Here is a 14,172-nt window from a genome sequence, read left to right as displayed (position 1 = left end):
GGTGCGACGAAGAGAGAGATGAAGAGATGGGTGAAAAACAAAAGAGAGGAAAATAAGAGGTGGAGGGCGAAGAGGTGAGACTGTCTGCCATCACCTCCTCTCCCTCTGTTGTTTTTTTTCCATTTGTTTTCACGCTCCCCTGTTGCAATTTCAGACAGTAATCTTCCAGCTCCTTGCATTGGTTTCTTGTAAAGTCCCTTCACCTTATTGTCTATGAAATAAACACTTTAACCTCCGTCTGTTTGGCTGTTAACTCTCTTGTCTTGCTCCTCCATTCACCATTTCTCATCCTCCCTGCATGGCCATGAGCGGTTTTCATTTCTCTGGCCTTTACTGCTCTTGTTCATTTTTCCCTTGACAATTTTTGAACAAATGAAACGTGTGTGCGTGTGTGTGAGAGAGAGGGGGGCTTTTCATTGGTGAACAACTGTGTCTGGGTTTTACAAAAAGAATGTGCAACAAAAAGAACAGAGATGTTGTGGTCAAGGTTCTTCTTACACTATACTATGTGCAGTCCAGCAACACAAATATTATGTAGATACGTGTGTGTGTGTGTGTGTGTGCGCGTGTGTGTGTGTGTGTGTTTCATTTGACTGCATTTGTGTGTGTACTTGAATCAGGACATTCAGAATTTAATATCAGAGCCAGCGCTCACTCTGAGACTATCTTTATGTTTAGATAGCAAGGTGAAACAAGAGTGTGTGTTCACATAGATTACTTTAATGTAATAAAGTCTGACTCTTTTGCCCTCATGTAATTTTGATATGAAACCTGAAAGAGACTGCATCACTGGCAATGCAGTCTGCACATGATTGTATTTGTACCTGTACATGTCCCTTTAACACCTCAACCGACGCAAATTCATCTCATCATATTCACTCCACTCCATTCATTACTCTTCCCGCTCTCCTCTCGCTGACTCTCCTCTCTTGGCTCATGCTTCATTAGTGATATCCAAAAAAATTATGTTGGAAAATAAAAAGCCACACCTTCACTTCAAAACCTCAGCAGGTTGTCAACAACTTGCAGGAGCAATTAAAAAGTCCTCCGCTGGATACCGGTGATATATCTTGTATATGTGTGTGTGTGTTAAATGTGTTTAGTTCAGGAGCTAACGGGATTTTGTTTCAACAGACTAACACGCCGCAACACGCGTGAAACAAAATCAATTAGAGTCTAATTGGTCAAGGCTTGGTCCATTGCTTGACTGGAGGACTGAAGACGAAACAGCTTAAGGCTATTTATTTTACTCTTTAGGAGACACGTTCCATTGGGGTGGCACAGAGCTCAGGGGTAGTTCAAATTCATCCAGTGATGCTGAAAAAGGAAGCATTTTGTAATTCATGGGCTGCAACATTTTTAGTCTTTCTTTTTTCCAATGATAATGTCTGGTAAGAAGGTGTATTGTATTGTTTCAGAGCAAATAATGCTTGACAATTCAGTCAGTCATGTTCCTGCTGATCCTTCTGCTTCTGCGGTAAAGACAGTGTTTATTAACTCTTTATCTGGCGATTTTATTTTTACTAGATCTGTTTATGTTTTCATATATGCAGATTGTGTCTCCATAATGTTCAGACTGATGTTGCTGCTGCTTGCTCATGGCACCTGAGTGCCTGATTGCATGTGTAGGAACTGCATCTGTAGAGCCATACAGTTACTGCGCTAAGCTACAGATGATCGGGATTATTGATTGCATACTGGTCAAACTACATAAAAAACCTAAAGATGAAAGAAGTTGCAGAAATACAACAAATGAGATTACAATGTAGAGAGAAAAACAAATAAGATTTTTCCTCAAATAGAGGCTGTGAAAGGCAATTTGTCATGCTCAAGTCAACAAGTGGCAAACTCTGGGCCAACAAATGCAGCCAGCACAGAAAAACCGTAGATTTTCTAATGGCCACTTGATGCTGGCAGAAATTAGCATATTTACAGTCAAGCACAAAACACGGTTTTGGTCTCTAAAGCTTAATTCCCCTGTCAAGACAACATTTCAGTTATTGTATTTGGGCTCAAAGTTACCCCTAATAAATTGCGGGGCTGCTCTGATTGACAGGCTGTCTGCAAGGCGTCGCCACAGTCTGTGAGTCAGATCCACCCCTCGCTCTTCCACGACTCCACACTCTCATCGAAACACTCACTTCAGGCTTAAAATATCCAAGATTGCAGCAGCCAAATTACCAAACTCAAGGTATTAAACTGGGAGTCCAGAAACCAATGGGTGACGTCACGGTGGCTACGTCTTTATACAGTCTATGACATACATAACAGTATGGACAAATTTGTCAAAAACATTTTTATGTTGCCCCGACACGTAAAGCTAAAGTTTGTAACTTTTTAAAAAAATACAATTTTGTCATATTTGCTGAAACTTTCACTATGTTCTGGAAGAAGTACATGAGACAGACAGTCTGAAAAAAAATCATCTGTCTCCTCCTCATAGTGTTTTTATGGCATTTACAAGAATCTATCATAGCTGTTGAAAAACAATCAATCAGAGCCGAATAGTCCCTAACACACCTGTCAATCTTGTCTCATGTACCACTATAAGAATGTAGTGACAGTTTTAGCAGATAAGACACAATCTATTTTTATAAAAGTAACCATTTGTAACTTCCATTTAGCCTAACCATGTCGAAATGTTGACAAAGCATTCAGATCTCCATATGTTCTCAGTGCATACTGGATGTATTTGCTGTATTACCTAATATACCCAGAATACAGTTAAATGTCCAGTGTGAGCATTGGCATTATGAGTTCTTTACTCTAAAATGGCTGTTTGTCTCACCACATTATCCCTGCTGAGGACCTCGAGAATGTTGTTCAGTAGCTCCAGACTATTCCTCCTCTCATCATGAGGCCCATCAGCCATACTGGCCAGCGCCCCGCTCAGCTCCCGCAGCATCATGGGCAACAACACATCACGGCACTCTGTGAAGAAACAAAAACACAGTTGGTTAAAGTCTGTCAGAAAAATCAGATAGTGTGAGACGGCGTTTGCTAGAGTGATCTTTTATTTACTTCTTTTAGGCAAGGCCTTAAAAGATGAAAATGCTTCAAGATGTTTAAACACACACATCAGCAGTCACAACATCAAGATGTACTTTAATGTGACTCCTCTTTGAAAAACACTTCAAAACGGAAACCCTGGACCCTTACATCAATTGGTGCGGCACCTGTGGAGACAGCTGCGCCCACACAGCTATGAGTAATGATGCCACAGCATCCTGAAGATATTCAACCCTAACCCCAGACTGCACAATGGAGTGATATCAATCAAGTGCCTATTTACAGTTCCAGGCATGTCTGCTACTCTGTCAGCCACACAGACAACTCATCAATCACCACTGCCTAACATTTGCATCCTCCCATCTCTCTGATTGATCATGATCTTTTGTCAATCCACGTGTTAATTTGGTCACACGTGCAATGCATCATCAGTGATTACATCAGTAAAAGATTATTTCAAAGTCAAGAGCACTTAAGTGGAAAAACAATTTCATTAATGGTAAGATTTCCCATGATTAGACCTACTGTACATGGAGGGATCTATTATTTTTACACTGCTTACACCTGGTGCTTAACCGCTCTATAAACCCTTAATGGATGTTATATGGTCACAGTCTTCTCTGGGGATTTTTCAAACACATTTTAGGAATTACAGGTAATCACTTAAGGACAGAAGTAGTGAAAGTACTGCAGTGTAGAGAGTGAAGTTAAAGGATGACACTTTAGCAATTTCCTAAAGTAGTGAACATAAACTGAAACTTTTTTGAATATCTTCACCTTCTCAAAAGCCACTGCCTATTTAATAGTAAGGTTAAAGAAGTATTTCACTGCTGGAAGGACAATCTCCTGATAAAATAAAGGCCGTCTATGCAGTAGAAAGACACAAATACTTTTGAAATGTTCAGAGAAAATAGTGAAAAACATTACATAATGGTACATTTGAATGTGTTACTGAAAACATTTTAGGGGGCAGACATACAGTGAAGTCACATAATCTCTCTCTCTCTCTCTCTATATATATATATATATACACACACACGTTTTTTTAAAGACATTTTTGGGGCTTTTTTCACCTTTAGTTGAGGGAGAGAGAGAGAGGACGACATGCAGCAAAGGGCTGAGGCTGGAATCGAACCCGCGACCACTGCGGTGAGGACTCAGCCTCTTTACGTGGGGCGCCTGCTATCCAATGAGCTGCCAATGCCCCATCTTGGTTTATATTCGATCAGCGCTGCCTAATTTCACAGTTTGATGAGAGTTTGAGAGAGAGAGAGAGAAGGGCTGGTCTCTCTCTCAACCACTTCTATATATACACATACATATATATATATATACATATAAAAATGTGGAAGTACAATCTGTGGTTTGAGTGACAGCCCTGGAGGCTGTGAAAATCTGAGCAGAGAAATGAGCAGGGAGATCTGAATGCTGGTAAGATGGAGGGAAGTTTAACAGTTACTTTACACCTACCCACTGTGTAATGATACCAATCTGAAATTCAGTAAAGTATTCCTTTAGGAATGATAGCCTGACAATCAGATTAGGCAAAGATACGATGACACAAATGTGCCTCATGCAAATGTCCGAGCGTGTGAGCGGAGAGTGAGTGAGGATGGAGCACAGAGTGGATTTTTCAAAAAGTTAGAGCGTCCTCTTATCTCCAGCTCCATCCTGCTACAATTACACTTCGGCATCGGTTGTACTATGAGTTTGAAGCAGGCCCAAACCAGAAAGGATCTGTTAAATGACCACAGACTATTTTCTGTCAAAAATCGGCTGCTGGAGTTGGTGCTTATAAAGTAACATACTTTTTTTTTTTTTTTAAACTGAGCAAGATGTGAGTCTTTTGAGTGGAGTGGCTTTGCGCTGGAGAGCAAAGGGAACAAATATGTAACAAATAACTATAACTGATGCAACCTCATCTGCTGTTTGGAGAATTGACTATCTATACATACAAATTTAAAATTTAAGAAATCAAGTGTGAGTCTGTAGTTGCTCTCCTAAGCTCTTAGGAGGGCCACACCTGCTTTTTTTCTAAAGTATACCATAAACTGTGACAGTGATCAATGACTGATTTACTGTCCAACAATATCCTTAATGCATCACAGTCCTTGCTCTTGGCTGCAAACAGACATAATGTTACTTAAAACCTAATGAAAAGTTTCTGAAAGTTTCTTTTCATGCCAAACTAATAAAGCTATCTGCTTAGGACTTTTTCATACTAGATGCAAACCATGAGTATGATTAACCCCTCCCTCCCCACTCCCTGGTCACTAAGCTTTCACATTAGTTATGTTGTCCCTTATTACAGTGCACTTGTGCATCTTCTTCACAATATTTGTTTATTTGGTTATCACTGTAGGGTAGAAAAGAATGCCAAATACAAGGAGTTGACTTCTGCTTTATGCTAAAGTGTTTTGTACAATTGGTTTTCACAAGTGATGCGAACTGTATGGCAGCACACATGAACCTTGAGACCACCTTTTCAAGATGACTACAGTGCAGTGTTCACTCTAATCAGACAAACTGGACTTTATGGTCAAGCGTAGTTGGATCCAGGCCCAGGTTCCTGATGTGAAAGCCTCCTTAGTATAATGACTGATCTTTGCTTTAAGTTGCCTCTCTAAACTTTTTTCTTTATAGAGACACTGACACTAAAATAGAGTTTGAAAACTACACAATGTTTTGTAAACGATAACACAGCCATTCCATGATTTAATGACACTTACATTTTGACTAGGCATGCTCTTACAGAATTCGAATTATTGATTTTCATCCCACTAAAATTCTCATCTGATATTGTTTAGAAGTCAGCAGAGCCTTGGCCAAATTACAAAGACAGTCACAGTCCAAGGCTACAGTGAATTGATTAAAAGAGATGTTGATCCAGAAGCCATAAACATCACATTTATCTCCTCACAAATTAATTTTTTTTTTATATAGGCATGCCTTCAAATACTTTTGACCTTCGCAGATTTAACTCCATAAAAAGCATGTAATGCTAACGTTAACTGGCAGACAGCACAAACAGCTTGATTGTAAAATGGGTCCCACTTACACAGTTTGGCTGAGGTGGCGTTCAAGCATGGAGCTTTACAGGTCAAACCATTCACCTCAACATCTGATGCGAATGTTTCACTGTCAATATGAGCAATGTAGTTACGAAAATGTATTACCATAAAACTTCAATTAATTGCCTTGGCTACAATTTGCTTAAATCACTGAACTCAACAGGCTTATATTTGGGACAGGCATCTGTATTGGACAGGTTTTTCAATCCTTTCACATGAAACTGCGAAAGGTTGGGAAATAGAATCAAATCGCTTATTTAAACCTCTTTTCTGCAACTTTCTTGTTTACTATGCTGGGATTACTATCTTCTTTGGTGCTCATGGTTTAAGTATAATAAACTGAATGGTTGAATTGTAGAGAACCTTAGCAAGCCAACCATGTGTGTAGCATGTCCATATTGGCAAATGTTTAAAGATTTATATCTATGCATGATCTAAGCAGCCAACTAAGGTCCAGCAGGTAGCTAACAACACGGTTTTATATATTCAAAGAAATTCTATATAAATGCATTTCATAGCAACCAGACCAGGCCTCTAGACAGATTTTTATTTGTCAAGATGTGTAGCTACACCAGGCTAGTAAAAGGGACTGGATGTGTAATTGGGACTACGCTTATATTTGAGGTTTTACGGTATATAAAAAAACTGCGCACTGATCTTTTTTATTTATTGTACTTGTCTACCTTGATCTCTCCTTTTATCATCTTCCTCCTTCTCTCTGCCCCCCTCCAGCACCTCCTCCTCCACCCCATCCCTCTCTTGTAGCCGCAGGTAGACAGAGCCCATTAAAAGCTCATTTGGACTGATGCTCGTTAGTTCCATTATTAACTGAGCCAAGCCTATACGCCTGCTGAGTGGACCCTCATCACAACAGTCACTCCATCACACAAAACATGCACAGAGGAGAGGGGGGATAAGAGAGACAGAGGGGGAAATGCATGAGTCACTGAATGTCCTCAATGACTCAGAGAAATGGAGGGAGGAGACGGAGGAGGAGACAGAGGAGGAGCTAGGACAGGTGGATGAAATTTGACAGGAGGAGGGGATGTTTAAGTGAAATACTGGGAGAGGGGGTGACAAACAAAAGTCATATCTCAGTGTCATGCAATTTGAATGTGTTAAACATAATTTAAAATGTGAAACTTTAAATAAAATGTACCCTTGTCATAAAAATAAAACATTAAACACAGAGGACTCCTGGTCTGTGGCCTCAAGAGGATGGTGTTTTAGATGCTGCCGGCTTTGTATTTGAGTAGAAACCCTGCTAAATCTGTTTAATCCATCAAACCAGGAACTCATCATCTTTTGTCCTTTCAGATAGAGAAAACAATGGGTTGTGTTTTATAGCAGTATTGTTGTGTGTGCGGGAATTAATCCATCTGCCTTCCGGTGGCTGGATGTACCATTAAACCTGAGGAGAACTCCATTCCCCGCTGAAATGACCCCAAAGCCACCTGCTTCTTTATTTCTATTGATCTAAGACACAAACCCAGCTGGTATTTCGAGGCGCAACATGTTCAGGGGGGAGAATGTGAAATAGAGAGCAGGTGGAGGGGGTTGAAAGTGTATCCTGTTGTGTGATACATTGCATGTTTTTTTGTTTTTACTGTGTCAGGAGCCAGGCATAATCAGAAGATAAACACGATAGTTTCAAGGACTACGCCTACCCTGACCCGATGAAAATGTAAAGTAGGGTGGAATAACACATTTACTGAAGCTCCATGCATATCATTACTGCAAATCAAGTAAAAAAAACTAACAATAATACATACAAATATAGGCTAGAAAGGCTTATGGCATTTTTATAAATTGTTTTATATTTAAAGATCCAGTGTGTAGGATTCTGGAAGATATTTTGACAGAAATGTAATATAGTATTCATCATCACCTGAAACTAAATATTGTTGCATTTTCATTACCTTTGCATGAGACCAGAGTCCGACCGATATATACGTCAGCCAATTTTATCAGCCAATATTGGCCCATCACAGATATGTATCTGACTTAGAATTATGTATATGTCGAATCAGATTTGGCTGTTCCATACAAATATTCCGCGATACAGGGTTTTTTTCATACAAAGTTTCAAACTTCGAACAAGGCTCAGCAGGATGTTCAAAGGAACAGCAGCATTCATATTATACAGTAAACAAGCTAACAGCGAGTCAGCAGTGTGCAACAACATTTTTTGCGGACACTAGACATCAAACAAAAACCAGACAGCATACCTTTTTAAGTTGCTGTGATCTGTAAATTCGCCACTTCTTAGCAGAAGATAAGCCATCAGGTTTCGGGTATACTCAGATTTTACATACTGCACAACAGACTTCTGCCATGTCATTGTCTACCCACAGTTCCCCAACCTGCTGGCAACTTTCTACAGAGCGTGCTGACACAAGAACATTGTTTATTTTCACCAATTTGGATTGTGATGGAAAAACAACCAGTCTTATGCTTTTTGAACACTCTCTACCTGAGCTCTCCTGGGAGCTTTTGTATGCAGAGCGAAACACCTTCAGTCCAGTCAGCTGCTGCTTCTTATTCTGAGAACTTACAGGAAACCATGAGTACCCTAATAGCTTGCTCCTCTCCAGCTTCCTACTTTGACAGATATGTCGGGTTGTGAATTGGCTTTTTTTTATTTTACCTAAGTTCCCTTTCCCTTCAAAAAACCTCTGGAGCTCCTGAAAATGAGCATCAAAAATGATGGAGTACAGGCCGCCTTGGTAACGCTCCTCCAGACTCTGTGGCTGATAGTCTTCAGTCACCGATGCGGAACAGTGGCTTTAACTTCTTAGGTACTTTTCTGCACCTCACCTGGCCTGGAATAACATCAAGAATGTTAATATCTGCTGCTTCAGCCTGAATGGAAGCTTTCTCACAGACTTCTTTGAACTGCGCTGTGGTCCTCAGGGCTTTCAGTCTTGTAAGAACAGCAGCTACAATGCTGTGCAGCTCCATGGTCTAGGTCATTCTTTAAGGGGGCATTTGAAATGATTGCTATTTCAAGACACACTTGCTCAAGGGAACTGCACTGTGGCTGACCATACACTCTGACCTCTGTGAAGTAATATGTGTGTTTGTACCAGCTAAGGGGCATGCAAAAAATACTAATGAGTAGGTTCTCTTCTTTTAAAAACAAATTACGCCTCCTCGCAGCAGATCACATCAGTGGTCAAATCAAACATGATGGACGCCTCCTGCATTTCTTCTTAGACTTATTTTAAAAACAGATTATGCAAAAGCACATACTGTGAGTGGGGCCACCCGAGGTTCTTTCAATGATTTGATTTCTTGCCTGAGTCAAAATAAACCTTGAGAGTATAATTATTTTGGCTGAGCAGTTTAACTATCTTAAAAAATGTCCTTATGCGAGTTAGAGGAACTTCCATTGTCACTGTGAAAAGCATCTGCTTGCTGACAACATGCAATTAATACCTTGGCAGATCTTTATGGTCCTTGAATACAAAAGTCTTGCAAATGTAATTGCCTTAGAGTCTGCAGCTTCTGGCAACATATCCCCCCTCATGCCTCCTGGTCTTTCCCTCTTGCGTGTGTCTCACTTTTGTCATCTGTTATTTCTTTCTTTGCTTCACCTGGTTGTCTATGATTATGCAATGTCTGTCTCCTACGTCTCAGTCTCTTGCTTGTCACCTTCCATCCTGTTTTTGTCTCTTTGCTGACCCCTCTACATGTCCTTTCACACCTTTCCTCTTGATTCCCATTTCTTGTCTTGCTGCTCTGTCCGTCATAATTCTGCTTTTCCAACTCAGCGTTCAGGTAAAATTCTTCTCACTGCAAATTGTCAATAATGTGTCAGGAATTTGAAACCCATTAACTGATCGAATAAATCACCAGGTTTGTGTTGTCACAAGCTTCTCAGTGAGTGGAACTGTACTCCGTGTGCTTCACAACTGTGCTGACTTGAGCCTCCCAGACAAAACTTCCTTTTGGACTTCATACAAATCCGGCATCCTTCCCTGGGATTGGCACTGTCTAACCCCAGTCATGACCTTAATCCTATAACCTTAAACCATTTTTGCAGAGGTCTGTTTGGTGGAGCTTGCCAGCGGCTGCTTTGTAATGAAGCAGCATAAAAAGAGACTCTGCCTGAGAGGCTCAACTAAGGATGAGGGGAGGGGTGTCAGGGGAGATGAAGAAGTGGAGGAACTGTGCAAAAGGCACAGGAGAAAAAGAAAAAGAGGTCATTGAACTAATGTAACATTCTTTAGTTTGTTGCCTTTTACATACATTTAAAGAGGTTTGCTGAACAACTTCACACTTTAATAAGCGATATATTTTTATGTCTTCTTATATTTTTTTCAATTCTATTGCAATTTTCTTATTTCATTTTATACTATGTTTATATACTTTTGCACTTTTGGTTAATTGCAATGCACAAAATCACCAAGTCAAAGTCTTGTTTGTGCAAACCTAATTGATATGGTATATGAAAAAAAACACCAATTTACAATTGGTTCGGTTAAGGATAAACTGCAATTTTAAACCCTGTTGTGACTTAAATAAACACTGGTGAATGCACCAATGGTTGTGCTTTCCTATGCACACCTGTGTTCCTATGTTCCACATGCCTGTGCGACTTAGAGGCATGTTATGTGTTTCATCCTGGGGTGCAACAATGCAGTAAATCCATTCAGCCATGCCGAGGAAAAAAAGCTTCGCTGACAGGCAAATGGAAATCAATGTCTCGGGGCAAACATCGGGATGCATTTTAACTTTTTCTCATCTAGCCTTAGCTGTGTGCAGATATACACACTTGTTCAAAGAAACACAAATACACACAGGTGCTGATGCACAGCCCACACCATTTTCAGACGCCACACCAACAGAGCTTCAAGTACTCATCTATATTCAGTTGGAAATGTCTATTTATTCTAGCTGTAATCTCAGCCTTTGATTGTTAATACCAATGTGTGCCTGTGTGCCCAACTGTGAATCGTCCCTTTTTGTGTCTGATTTGGTGCTTCGCTGCTATTTGAAGTGTAAGAGTTGGAATCTCTTTGGGCCTGTGTCAGCGTGTGGTTATGTGTTTGGGTTACCAAGTTCGTGAGAGCAGACAGCCACCAGCGCTGGCGGGCCACCACACAGAGAGCAGCTTTGATGGCTCAGCAGCTAGCTCATCCCTTCTCAGCTCCATTTTTTCATATGACAGCCAAACACAATAAACTATAGCGCATAATAATGAAATGCAATCGCAGTTTCTAAGAGGCATGTAAATCAGAGTTGTCTCACTCTTTCTCTCCATCCTTCCCTCCCCCTGGTTGTCATCCCTTGCTTTTGGGAAGACAGAGTGATAGAAAAGATGATAATGAGGAGGTCTGAAGGCGCAACAACAACTAAATCTTTCGCACTGAGAAGGGGTTGGGATCGAGCCAACTGTCTTCCCTCTTGGTGATGACTAAATGTCTCTCTCAGCAGGTTTTTCATCTCTCCGTGTCACTGTGGGTGTCTTCTCTCATCCACTCTCTCTCCATCCCTCATTTGTCTTCCTCCCTCCTTCCTCACTTTTTTCTCTTGCTCCATCTTTAAACCCCTTTTGAAATTTAAAGCCCTACATTTTATTCCAGTTTAAGTTGTGAGTATCTGTCTACACTTCTTTTTTTTCTTTTTTTTTTTAAAACCACTGGTTCGATATGGTGTGGTGGTAAAATATAGTTGAAGTATGATTTTTAAAGCAAGTTAGCTGTCTCAAAATGGTTTAGTGGGATGATATTTTTTTCATGGAAATGCATAAAATTGTCTTGCCTGCGTGAATGAGTGCTCTCCCCTGAAAGTATGGGGCGATAAGTTACAGATGATTGAGTGCACCAGTGAATGATGCTGATCTGCAATGATGCCTGAAAGTGCATTTTCCACTGTGATTTTCACTATGATGCTGATGAGACCTGGCACTGAGCAAATACTGTCAGCAAAGTAAACACGATACACAGTAACACAGTAAAGGGCGCTGTCTTGAGTATAATTTCCGTAAAGTCACACACACACACACACACACACACACACACACACACACACACACACACAAACACACACACACACAGAGTAAAAAAGACCAGAACTTACTATAACAACAACAACATAGTCATATAACACCATGTATATGTTGACATTTGCTCATTAGTCCAGACAGAAGCGGGCATGTTTGTCAAGCCGCACAAGGATAACAAGTACTTGATACTGTTGGTAGTGATCAGATAATCCCTTGAGCACTGCTTCTAGATGCCTCTTTTATTTATTTACCCTGCGTGCAAATTCTCTCCCTCTTTCTATCCACCTGTCTTAGTCAGTGTCTGTGAGTCACCCACTAATTGCCACCCCTCATCTCTGCCGTCGTCCCCTGCTCTGTCTTCCATATGACTATTAAATTGATTGACCAATTAGTCTGTTGGTAGCATTAGTTGCTACAGCGTTTTTGATCAGTTTAACCAAGGCAGATCGATGGTGGATGAATGCCTTGCGGTGAACTGTGTCACTGCTTTGACTGATGGGCAGGCTAATTCTCAGTGTCCTCTAATGGGAGAGTAATATATCATGAAACCGCTGGCTCTGGTTAAGCCTATATCTCAATTCAGTTTTTAAATCCTACTTTTTATTTGTTGGGTTGTATAATAGGGTGAGCACAAATAGGAAACCAATGCTGTGCCCGCCAATCTTTATTTTTTACTCTCTTCTTTTATTAGACTATTATTTTTTCTGTAACCTGAGAAACATTACAGAAAGCTTAGCCATGCAGTGGACTCTCAGCTGCTGACAGCAACACACCAAGCTGTTCTGTCAGGTGGCTCCTGTCTCTGCTTATCATTAAACCGCTCTTACATGTGGGCAAGGGATTATTGATTTTATGATAAACTGCGGTAAAATTTCAAACAGTTAATATTAACGTTTCAAGTTTTAATCATTATTAAAGATAAACTATGCATGATTTTCCTCAAAAAAAAAACAAACAAAAAAAAAAAACAATGTACAGACTTAGTAAGCCAAGTAAGCCATCCGAATCATCACTTGTGACCAATGTGTGTGACTTAGGGTTATAGCGTTATACTGTGAAACAGAATACCATAGTATGAAATACTGACACTAAACATACCGTTTACATTTGCGTAGCTACTGTGTGGAAAAGAAAATTAAACTTGAAGGAGAACATTACTTCCTGTACCCATCTCCTCTGCCTGTCAGACTTTTTACATATCCACCAATGAAAACATGGTCCCAATTTTCAATTATATTAAAGCGTTTGTTCAACCAAAAAATTGCTTTCTTTCCTTTACGGGTGACTGTAAGTGATATCAATAAAAATAATGATAACAATTATCTAATACCCTACACTACAGTATGATGCAGCAAAATTGTGATACTTTGTGAGAGGGTTACTGCACTGTGGAAATCTCCTACTGTTGTAACCCTAGTGTGGCTGTGTTTTTCTTCAGAGACTCTGCCCACTACCTGTACTGTCTTATTTTCTGTGTTCAGGACATTTGTTGGTGTGGACCCCCTCAGTGCTCAGGTGAGGTCAGGGCTTTCTTAAAAGGTCACGACTAGGTTCCAGACCGCAAGAGACACAGCCCAGAAAAAAATGCAAATAACAGCGAGGCAAAACACCACACGAGTGAATCTGGGGATGAACTATGTTTTCACTTTTGTGACAAGTGTGTTTTCAAAGAATAAACGATAATCCCTTATAGATTACCTTTAAAACCATGTTTGAATATTGTGATTTGAAAAACTCTCGGTAAATACTGTCAAGCATCAACAAAAGTTAGCAATAGTCTCCCAAATGGAGGCGCAGTGTGCAACGTGGGTTTATTGTGCACTTGTTTACGGAGTGGCCGTGCAGGTGTGATGCTAATGGTCCCTTGTACTTATCTGAGTATAGTGACACAGACAACAGCATTTCAAAGACTATATTTAATGTCAATGCACATCTGTTGTGGTTTTCATATGTTTACATTAGCTATTTAATTATTTTAATGTTTGTGGAAAAAAGCACAGCTAATTTTATATGTAGTTTCCAATATAAAACTTGCTGAAATTAAATGAGATTGTCTGTCAGTACTTTCTCAGCACATTTTAA

At 40.1% G+C, this 14,172-nt stretch overlaps 1 protein-coding gene across 1 annotated transcript in view; it reads right to left on the bottom strand.

Moving 5' to 3' along the window:
* dock2 (dedicator of cytokinesis 2) overlaps positions 1-14,172 on the bottom strand; it is a 141,515-nt gene that overhangs the window by 79,421 nt on the left and 47,922 nt on the right. The window contains exon 25 of the mRNA XM_088081072.1: positions 2,789-2,931. Coding sequence (XP_087937198.1) covers positions 2,789-2,931 — 143 coding nt within the window. The remainder of the gene's footprint in view (positions 1-2,788; positions 2,932-14,172) is intronic.

This window comes from Plectropomus leopardus, chromosome 8 (genome assembly GCF_026936395.1).
Source record: "Plectropomus leopardus strain MGB_pleo_1.0 chromosome 8, ASM2693639v1, whole genome shotgun sequence".
Taxonomy (NCBI): domain Eukaryota; kingdom Metazoa; phylum Chordata; class Actinopteri; order Perciformes; family Serranidae; genus Plectropomus; species Plectropomus leopardus.
Note: the sequence above shows the minus strand (reverse complement) of the source record. Positions and strands in the feature narration are given on the sequence as shown.